Genomic DNA, 11,087 nt, shown 5'->3' with positions numbered 1-11,087 from the left:
CTGGGGTCCCTGGGGGGGGGGTCCCTGGGGGGGGGGGTCCCGGGGGGGTCCCGGTCTGGGGTCCCTGGGGGGGGGGTCCCGGTCTGGGGTCCCATGGAGGGAGGGGGTCCCGGTCTGGGGGTCCCATGGGGGTGGGGGTCCCGGGGGTGGGGGTCCCGGTCTGGGGTCCCTGGGGGGGGGGGGTCCCGGTCTGGGGTCCCATGGGGGGGTCCCGGAGGGTCGCGGCGCCCCGCCGCCCGCACCGGCTGGCTGAGGCCGTCCTCCAGCACGTCGAAGTTGGAGGTGTCGGCGTCGGGGGCGCCGGCGGCGGCGGGGGCGAAGGGGGGCGCGGCGCGGCGGAGCGCGGCCCAGCGCAGCCCCGCGAACAGCGGCAGCCGCCGGAAGTCGCGCGCCCCGCCCCGCCCCAGCCGCGCCTCCCGCGCGCACAGCAGCCCGCGCACCAGCCCGCGCGCCGCCGCCGGCACCCGCGGCCACGCCCCCGCCGGGGCCACGCCCTCGTCGCCCGGGGCCACGCCCCCGCCGCCCGGCGGAGGGGGCGGGGCCGGCTCCGGATCCTCCGGTAGGTGGAGGTGGTCCTGGGGGCGGGGCCGGGCTCAGCCGGGAGGCGCAGGAGCCTCCCAGGGCCTCCCAGTAACCACCAGTAACCACCAGTAACCCCCCAGTGCCTCCCAGTAACCACCAGTAACCCCCCAGTGCCTCCCAGTAACCACCAGTGCCTCCCAGTAACCACCAGTAACTCCCCCAGTGCCTCCCAGTAACCACCAGTAACCCCCCAGTGCCTCCCAGTAACCACCAGTGCCTCCCAGTAACCTCCAGTAACCACCAGCAACCCCCCCAGTGCCTCCCAGTAACCACCAGTAACCCCCCAGTGCCTCCCAGTAACCTCCAGTAACCACCAGTAATCCCCCAGTGCCTCCCAGTAACCACCAGTGCCTCCCAGTAACCTCCAGTAACCACCAGTAACCCCCCCAGTGCCTCCCAGTAACCCCCAGTGCCTCCCAGTAACCACCAGTAGCCACCAGTAACCCCCCCAGTGCCTCCCAGTAACCCCCAGTAACCCCCAGTGCCTCCCAGTAACCACCAGTGCCTCCCAGTAACCAGCAGTAACCCCCCCAGTGCCTCCCAGTAACCACCAGTGCCTCCCAGTGACCACCAGTAATCCCCCAGTGCCTCCAGTAACCACCAGTAACCCCCCCAGTGCCTCCCAGTAACCCCCCAGTGCCTCCCAGTGACCACCAGTAATCCTCCAGTGCCTCCCAGTGACCACCAGTAACCCCCCAGTGCCTCCCAGTAACCACCAGTAACCCCCCCCAGTGCCTCCCAGTAACCACCAGTGCCTCCCAGTGACCACCAGTAATCCTCCAGTGCCTCCCAGTAACCCCCAGTAACCCCCAGTGCCTCCCAGTGACCCCCCCAGTGCCTCCCAGTGACCCCCAGTGATCTCCCAGTGCCTCCCAGTAACATCCAGTGACCACCTGTAGCCTCCCAGTGACCCCCCCAGTGCCTCCCAGTGACCACCAGTAACCCCCCAGTCACCTCCAGCACCCTCCTAGTGCCTATCACCAGTAACCCCATAGTGACCCCCCAGTGCCTCCCAGTAACCAACCTCCCAGCAACCGCCAGTCACCCCAGTCACCCCAGTAACCCCGGTCACCCCAGTGACCTCCAGTAACCCCAGTGACCCCAGTAACCTCCAGTAACCCCCAGTAATCCCAGTAACCTCCCAGTGCCTCCCAGTAATACCAAGTAACCCCAGTGACCTCCAGTAACCCCAGTGACCCCAGTAACCTCCCAATAACCTCTAATAACCCCAGTGACCCCCAGTAACTTCCCAGTGCCCCCCAGTAACCTCCCAGTAACCCCAGTGACCCCCAGTAACCCCTCCAGTGACCCCCAGGAACCTCCCAATGCCTCCCAGTAACCTCCAGTAGCCACCTAGTGCCTACCACCAGTAACACCCCATTGACCCTCCCCAGTGCTTCCCAGTAACCAACCTCCCAGTAACCCCAGTGACCCCAGTGACCCCAGTGACCTCCCAGTAACCCCACTGCTCTCCAGTGACCCCCAGTGCCACCCAGTAACCTCCCAGTGCCCCCAGTAACCCCAAGTAACCCCAGTGACCTCCAGTAACCTCCCAGTAAGCTCCCAGTGACCCCAGTAACCCCCAGTAACCTCCCAGTGACCCCCAGTAACCCCCCAGTAACCTCCCAGTGACCCCCAGTAACCCCCCAGTAACCCCAGTGACCTCCACTAACCCCCCAGTGCCTCCCAGTAACCCCCAGTAACCCCCCCAGTAACCCCCAGTGGCACCAGTAACCCCAAGTAACCCCAGTGCTCCCCCGTTGACCTCCCAGTAACCCCCCCAGTAACCTCCCAGTGCCTCCCAGTAACCTCCAGTAACCCCCAGTGCTCCCCAGTGACCCCCAGTAACCCCTCCAGTGCCCCCAGTAACCCCCAGTAACCCCCAGTAACCTCCCAGTGCCCCCCAGTAACCTCCAGTAACCCCAGTGCTCCCCAGTGACCCCCAGTGACCTCCCAGTAACTGCCAGAAACACTCCCAGTGCCTCCCAGTAACTCCCAGTGGCCTCCAAGAAAACCCCCAGTAACCCCCAGTAACCCCCCAGTAATCCCCCCAGTAACCCCCAGTAACCCCCAGTGCCTCCAAGTGCCGTCCCAGTAACCTCCAGTAACCCCCAGTGCTCCCCAGTAACCCCTCCAGTGCCTCCAAGTAACCCCCAATAACCCCCCAGTACCACCCAGTAACCTCCCAGTGCCTCCCAGTGCCCCCCAGTAACTCCCCCAGTGCCCCCCGGTGCCCCCCAGTAACCACCAGTAACCCCCAATCCTCCTCAGTGCCCCCCAGTATCGTCCCAGTGCACCCCAGTAACCTCCCACTGCCACCCAGCAACCTCCCAGTAACCCCCAATAACCCCCAGTAACGCCCAGTGCTCCCCAGTGACCTCCAGTAACACCCCAGTGCCCTCCCAGTGTCCCCCAGTAACCTCCCAGTGCCTCCCAATGCCCCCAGTGCCCCCCCGAGCCTCCCAGTAAACAACCCAGTTCACCCCAGTAAGCCCCAGTAATGTCCCAGTGCCTCCCAATGCCCCTAAGTACCTCCCAGTGCCTCCCAGTAACCCCCAGTGCCCTCCTAGTAACCTCCCAGTAACCCCCCCCAGTGCCCCAGTGCCTCCCAGTAACATCCTAGTGCCCCCCTGTGATTCCCCTGCCCCCCAGTGCCTCCCAGTCATCTCCCAGTAACCTCCCAGTGCCTCCCAGTCATCTCCCAGTAACCTCCAGTAACATCCCATTGCCTCCCAGCGCCGCCCAGTACCTCCCAGCACCTTCTAGACCTCTCCCAGTACTCCCCAGTGCCTCTCAGTAACCTCCCAGTGCCCCCCAGTGCCTTCCAGTAACCTCCCAGTGCCTCCCAGTAACATCCCAGTCCCCCCCAGTGCCTCCCAGTAACCTCCCATTACCTCCCTGTGCCTCCCAGACCTCTCCCAGTCCCCCCAGTGCCTCCCAGTTCCCCCCCAGTGCCTCCCAGTAACCTCCCAGTGCCTCCCAGTAACATCCCAGTAACCTCCCAGTGCCTCCCAGTAACCTCCCATTACCTCCCTGTGCCTCCCAGACCTCTCCCAGTCCCCCCAGTGCCTCCCAGTTCCCCCCCAGTGCCTCCCAGTAACCTCCCAGTGCCTCCCAGTAACATCCCAGTAACCTCCCAGTAACATCCCAGTGACCCCCAGTGCCTCCCGGTAACCTCCCATTACCTCCCTGTGCCTCCCAGACCTCTCCCAGCAACCCCCAGTGCCTCCCAGTTCCCCCCCAGTGCCCTCCCAGTAACCTCCCAGTGCCTTCCAGTAACCTCCCAGTGCCTCCCAGTAACATCCCAGTAACCTCCCAGTGCCTCCCAGTAACCTCCCATTACCTCCCTGTGCCTCCCAGACCTCTCCCAGCACCCCCCAGTGCCTCCCAGTTCCCCCCCAGTGCCTCCCAGTAACCTCCCAGTGCCTCCCAGTAACATCCCAGTAACCTCCCAGTAACATCCCAGTGACCTTCCAGTGCCTCCCAGTAACCTCCCATTACCTCCCTGCGCCTCCCAGACCTCTCCCAGCACCCCCCAGTGCCTCCCAGTTCCCCCCCAGTGCCCTCCCAGTCCCCCCCAGTGCCTCCCAGTAACCTCCCATTACCTCCCTGCGCCTCCCAGACCTCTCCCAGCACCCCCCAGTGCCTCCCAGTTCCCCCCCAGTGCCCTCCCAGTCCCCCCAGTGCCCTCCCAGTGCCTCCCAGTAACCTCCCAGTGCCTCCCAGTAACCTCCCATTACCTCCCTGCGCCTCCCAGACCTCTCCCAGTGCCTCCCAGTTCCCCCCCAGTGCCCTCCCAGTCCCCCCAGTGCCCTCCCAGTGCCCCCCAGTGCCCTCCCAGTTCCTCCCAGTGCCCTCCCGCACCTGGAAGTGGAGGATCTTGGCGTAGGTCTCCAGGACGGACTCGGCGAAGAAGGGGGTGCGGCCGAAGAACATCTCGTAGGCCAGTACGCCCAGTGCCCACCAGTCGCACTCGGGGCCGTAGGAGCGGGCGGGGTCCTCCACCGCCAGCAGGATCTCGGGGGACAGGTAGTCGGGGGTCCCCACCGCCACCGAGGAGCGCACCTGGGGACAGGGGGCGTGGGGACGTCACGGGGTCTGGGGACACTGGGACAGGGGACAGGGGGGCAGGGGACAGGGGGACAGGGGTGTGGGGACACTGGGACAGGGGTGTGGGGACAGGGGACATGGGGACAGGGGTATGGGGGACATGGGGATAGGGGATATGGGGACATGGGGACAGGGGTATGGGGACACTGGGACAGGGGTGTGGGGGACAGGGGGACAGGGGGACAGGGGACAGGGGGACAGGGGTGTGGGGGACATGGGGATAGGGGATATGGGGACAGGGGGACAGGGGTATGGGGACACTGGGACAGGGGTGTGGGGACAGGGGACATGGGGACAGGGGACAGGGGGACAGGGGTGTGGGGGACATGGGGATAGGGGATATGGGGACAGGGGGACAGGGGTCTGGGGACACTGGGACAGGGGTGTGGGGACAGGGGACATGGGGACAGGGGGACAGGGGTATGGGGACAGGGGGACAGGGGACAGGGGACATCATGGGATCTGGGGACACTGGGACAGGGGACATGGGGACAGGGGACATGGGGACACTGGGACAGGGGACATGGGGACAGGAGATGTGGGGACAAGGGACATGGGGACAGGGTATGGGGACACTGGGACAGGGGTATGGGGACGGGGACATGGGGACAGGGGTGTGGGGACAGGGGGACAGGAGACATGGGGACATGGGGTATGGGGACATGGGATATGGGGATATGGGGACATGGGGACAGGGGTATGGGGACACTGGGACAGGTATGGGGACATGGGGACAGGGGTGTGGGGCCATCATGGGGTATGGGGACACTGGGACAGGAGTATGGGGACAGGGGACATGGGGACGGGGGACACTGGGACATGGGACACTGGGACAGGGGACATGGGGACGGGGGACACTGGGACATGGGGGCATGGGGACACACATGGGGATGGGGAGGTGGGGACACGGGGATTGGGGACACGGGGACAGGGGGACAGGGGACACGGATGGGGGACAGGGGGACGTGGGGACGGGGGATTCTCTGGGTACTCGTAGCAGGGCTGAGCTCCAGGTCACCCCCCGTCCCCCCTGTCCCCCTGTCCCCCCATCCCTGTGTCCCCATGTCCCTGTCCCCCCGTGTCCCCCCGTGTCCCCCCGTGTCCCCTGTCCCCACTCACGGTGCCATCAGGCCCCAGCTTGAGGCAGGAGCCGAAGTCCCCGAGGCGGAGGTGGCCCCAGCGATCCAGCAGGATGTTGTCGGGCTTGATGTCCCTGCGGGGGCCTCTGTCACCCCCCGTCCCCGTGTCCCCATGTCCCCATGTCCCCATGTCCCCCCGGGTCCCCTCGGGTCCCCTCGGGTCCCTCCTGTGGCCCCCTGCTCCTCCTGCTGTCCCCAAATCGCCCCCATGTCCCCACACCCTCGTCTCCCCCACCCCAGGCCGTGTCCCCCCGTGTCCCCCCGCGTGTCCCCGCCCCGTGCCACGTCCCCCCGCATGTCCCCTACCCCGCGCCGTGTCCCCACGTCCCCCCGCATGTCCCCTACCCCGCGCCGTGTCCCCGTGTCCCCTCGCGTGTCCCCACCCCGCGCCGTGTCCCCGCGTCCCCTCGCGTGTCCCCAGCCCCACACCACGTCCCCACGTCCCCCCGCGCCGTGTCCCCGCGTGTCCCCACGTGTCCCCACGTCCCCCCATGTCCCCACCCCGCGCCATGTCCCCACGTCCCCCCCACGTCCCCCACGTCCCCTGCCTCGTGCCGTGTCCCCACGTCCCCCCGTGTGTCCCCATGTCCCTCCATGTCCCCCTACGCCATGTCCCCACGTCCCCCCCACGTCCCCTGCCCCATGCCGTGTCCCCACGTCCCCCTGCGTCCCCCCACGTCCCTCCATGTCCCCCCACATCCCCCCACGTCCCCACGTCCCTCCATGTCCCCCCATGCCGTGTCCCCACGTCCCCCCGCGTGTCCCCATGACCCCCCACGTGTCCCCACGTGTCCCCACGTCCCCCCATGCCGTGTCCCCCCCCACGTGTCCCCACGTCCCCCCACGCCCCCCCCACGTCCCCCCGCGTGTCCCCACGTCCCCCCATGCCGTGTCCCCCCCACGTGTCCCCACAGCCCCCCACGTCCCCCCCGCGTGTCCCCACGTCCCCGCATGCCGTGTCCCCCCCACGTGTCCCCACAGCCCCCCACGTCCCCCCGCGTGTCCCCACGTCCCCCCATGCCGTGTCCCCCCCACGCCCCCCCCCACGTCCCCCCACGTGTCCCCACGTGTCCCCACGTCCCCCCATGCCGTGTCCCCCCCACGTCCCCCCACGTCCCCCCACGTCCCCCCGCGTGTCCCCACGTCCCCCCATGCCGTGTCCCCCCCACGTCCCCCCACGTCCCCCCATGCCGTGTCCCCCCCACGCCCCCCCACGCCCCCCCACGTCCCCCCACGTGTCCCCACGTCCCCCCATGCCGTGTCCCCCCCCACGCCCCCCCCACGTGTCCCCACGTCCCCCCACGTCCCCCCATGCCGTGTCCCCCCCACGTCCCCCCACGTCCCCCCACGTCCCCCCATGCCATGTCCCCCCCACGCCCCCCCCACGTCCCCCCACGTGTCCCCACGTCCCCCCATGCCGTGTCCCCCCCCACGTCCCCCCACGTCCCCCCACGTGTCCCCACGTCCCCCCACGTCCCCCCATGCCGTGTCCCCCCCACGCCCCCCCACGCCCCCCCCACGCCCCCCCACGTCCCCCCACGTCCCCCCATGCCGTGTCCCCCCCACGCCCCCCCACGTCCCCCCATGCCCCCCCCCACGTGTCCCCACGTCCCCCCACGGCCCCCCGCGTGTCCCCACGTCCCCCCATGCCGTGTCCCCCCACGGCCCCCCCCGTGTCCCCACGTCCCCCCACGGCCCCCCGCGTGTCCCCACGTCCCCCCATGCCGTGTCCCCCCACGCCCCCCCCCGCGTCCCCCCGCGCCCCCCCCGCGTCCCCACGGCCCCGCCGCGCGCCCACCGGTGGACGTAGCCCAGGCGGTGGACGGAGTCGATGGCCATGACCAGCTCGGCCAGGTAGAAGCGAGCCATGGCCAGCGGCAGCCGGTCCCCGAACTTGCTGAGCAGGGTCAGGAGGTCGCCCCCCACGTAGTACTCCATCACCAGGTACTGCGGGGACACGGGGCCAGCGGCGTGGGGCCAGCGGCGGGCACGGGGAGGGGGAGCTGGGGACGTGGGGACGGCGTGGGGACACGGGGCGGGGGACACGGGGCTGGGGACATGGGGATGGGGACATGGGGGTGGGGACATGGGGGTGGCATGGGGACGTGGGGATGGGGACATGGGGATGGGGACATGGGGCTGGGGACATGGGGATGGCATGGGGACACGGGGATGGGGACATGGGGCTGGGGACATGGGGGTGGCATGGGGACGTGGGGCTGGGGACATGGGGGTGGGGACATGGGGATGGCATGGGGACATGGGGATGGGGACACGGGGATGGGGACACGGGGCTGGGGACACGGGGCTGGGGACATGGGGATGGGGACATGGGGACACGGGGACGTGGGGATGGCACAGGGACACAAGGACGGGGACACGGGGATAGGGACAGGAGATAGACCCATGGCACGGGGACACAGGGGTGGCACAGGGGTGGGGACATGGGGACAGGGACACGGGCACGGCACGGGGACATGGGGGCACCCAAGGGTGCTGGGGGCTGTGTCCCCATGGCGGGGTGTCCCCACAGGGTGTCCCCACGGGGTGTCCCCACGGTGGGTGTCCCCACGGGGGGGTGTCCCCACGGGGGGTGTCCCCACGGGGTGTCCCCATGGGGTGTCCCCACGGGGGGGGTGTCCCCACAGGGTGTCCCCACGGGGTGTCCCCACGGTGGGTGTCCCCACAGGGTGTCCCCACGGGGTGTCCCCGTGGTGGCTGTCCCCACGGGGGGGTGTCCCCACGGGGTGTCCCCACGGGGGGGTGTCCCCACGGGGGGTGTCCCCACGGGGTGTCCCCATGGGGTGTCCCCACGGGGGGGGTGTCCCCACAGGGTGTCCCCACGGGGTGTCCCCACAAGGTGTCCCCACGGGGGGGTGTCCCCACGGGGGGGGGTGTCCCCACGGGGTGTCCCCACGGGGTGTCCCCATGGTGGGTGTCCCCACAGGGTGTCCCCACGGGGGGGTGTGTCCCCACGGGGTGTCCCCACGGGGTGTCCCCACAGGGTGTCCCCACGGGGGGGTGTCCCCACGGGGTGTCCCCACGGGGGGGGGTGTCCCCACAGGGTGTCCCCACGGGGTGTCCCCACGGGGTGTCCCCACAGGGTGTCCCCACGGGGGGGTGTCCCCACGGGGTGTCCCCCCGAGGTGTCCCCACGGGGGGGGGTGTCCCCACGGGGGGTGTCCCCACGGGGTGTCCCCTCACCAGGCACTGGGTGTCCTGGAAGGCGAAGTGGAGGCGGGTGATCCAGCGCTGGTCCCCCCGCGCCAGCACCTCCCGCTCCTCGCGGAAGCAGGACACCTGGGGACACGGGGACGGGGGACACGGGTGGCATCGGTGTCACCACCCCCCCCCCCCCGGGGGCACCCCCGGGGGCACCCCCAGGCACTGAGGTCACCTGCAAGGTCACCCCCCCCCCGTCAGCCCTGGGGACCCTGTGTCACCCCCCCAGTGCCACCAACCCAGTGCCACCCCTGTCCCACCTCCGTCCCCGTCGCCCCCTGTCCCCTCTGGGTCCCCAGGACCCCCGTGTCCCCCCCCTCCGTGTCCCCCCCCATGTCCCCACGTCCCCCATCCTCCTGCCACCCCCGCGTCCCCTCTGTCCCCCCATGTCCCCCATGTCCCCACGTCCCCCCACGTTCCCCTACGTCCCCATGTCCCCATGTCCCCCACATCCCCCCGTGTCCCCACGTCCCCCATGTCCCCCTGTGTCCCCATGTCCCCCTACGTCCCCACGTCCCCCGTGTCCCCACATCCCCCACCATCCTGCCCCCCCCGCGTCCCCCCGTGTCCCCCCACGTCCCCCGTGTCCCTGTGTCCCCCCCATGTCCCCCTGTGTCCCCCCATGTCCCCACGTCCCCCCTCATCCCCCCATGTCCCCCTGTCCCCCCAGGTTCCCCCGTGTCCCCATGTCACCCCATGTCCCCCCCACGTCCCCCCATGTCCCCATGTCCCCCCACGTCCCCCTGTGTCCCATGTCCCCCCGTGTCCCACATCCCCCCACGTCCCCACGTCCCCACGTCCCCCATGTCCCCGCGTCCCCCACCCTCCTGCCACCCCCGTGTCCCCCATGTCCCCCCGTGTCCCCACGTCCCCATGTCCCCCCCACGTCCCCACGTCCCCCCGTGTCCCCCCATGTCCCCACGTCCCCCCGTGTCCCCCTGTGTCCCCACATCCCCCACGTCCCCATGTCCCCACGTCCTCCCGTGTCCCCGCGTCCCCCACCCTCCTGCCACCCCCGTGTCCCCCATGTCCCCCCGTGTCCCCACGTCCCCATGTCCCCCCCACGTCCCCACGTCCCCCCGTGTCCCCCACGTCCCCATGTCCCCCATGTCCCCCTGTGTCCCCACATCCCCCACGTCCCCACGTCCCCATGTCCCCACGTCCTCCCGTGTCCCCGTGTCCCCCACCCTCCTGCCACCCCTGTGTCCCCCATGTCCCCCCGTGTCCCCACGTCCCCATGTCCCCCCACGTCCCCATGTCCCCCCCGTGTCCCCGCGTCCCCCCGTGTCCCCTCACCTCCCCGCGCCGCAGCATGTCCCACTTGTTCATGATCTTCATGGCGTAGATGCGCCCCGACTCCTTCATCCGCACCACGGCCACCTGCGGCGTCACCCACGGCGTCACCCGCGGTGTCACCCACGCCGTCACCCGCGGTGTCACCCGCGGTGTCACCCACGGTGTCCCCCCCCTCACCTCGCTGAAGGCCCCGCGCCCGATCACCTTCAAAATCTCGAAGTCGCTGCGCTGCAGCTGCAGCTCCCGCACCCGGGCGACCACCGGCTCCGCTGCGGGGGGGGGGGGCACCCATGGGTGGGGGGGCAGCACCCATGGGTGGGGGGGGAAGCACCCATGGGGGGGGGGGGCAGCACCCATGGGTGGGGGATTTTGGGGGGGGTGGAGCTCGGGGGGGGAGGGCACAACCCCAATACGAGCCACTGGAGAATCCACTACAAGGGGGAGCGGGGGGGGGCGGTGGGGGGGTGACAGTGGGGGGGTGACAGTGGGAGGTGACAGTGGGGGGTGACAGTGGGGGGGGGCAGTGGGGGGGTGATAGTGGCGGGGGGGTGACAGTGGGAGGGGGGACAGTGGGGGGGTGACGGGGGGGACAGTGGCGGGGGGTGACAGTGGGGGTGACAGTGGGGGGGGACAGTGGGGAGGGGGTGACAGTGGGGGGTGACAGTGGGGGGGGACAGTGGGGGGGTGACAGTGGGGGGGGGACAGTGGCGGGGGGTGACAGTGGGGGTGACAGTGGGG

The 11,087-nt window shown here is 69.9% G+C and overlaps 1 protein-coding gene across 1 annotated transcript; it reads right to left on the bottom strand.

Moving 5' to 3' along the window:
- Positions 1-449: 449 nt before the first annotated feature.
- On the bottom strand, positions 450-10,613 carry DMPK (DM1 protein kinase; the record flags this gene model as incomplete). Its single annotated transcript, XM_082339338.1, has 7 exons — positions 10,527-10,613; positions 10,350-10,433; positions 9,036-9,131; positions 7,630-7,778; positions 5,812-5,905; positions 4,447-4,647; positions 450-575 (listed from the first exon to the last, which is right to left on the bottom strand). Coding segments are annotated over exons 2-7 (735 nt in total), but the record flags the coding sequence as incomplete, so codon positions are not given.
- Positions 10,614-11,087: the final 474 nt, after the last annotated feature.

The sequence above is a fragment of the Platalea leucorodia genome (assembly GCF_965183815.1).
Source record: "Platalea leucorodia genome assembly, contig: HAP1_HAP1_SCAFFOLD_734, whole genome shotgun sequence".
Classification (NCBI taxonomy): domain Eukaryota; kingdom Metazoa; phylum Chordata; class Aves; order Pelecaniformes; family Threskiornithidae; genus Platalea; species Platalea leucorodia.
Note: the sequence above shows the minus strand (reverse complement) of the source record. Positions and strands in the feature narration are given on the sequence as shown.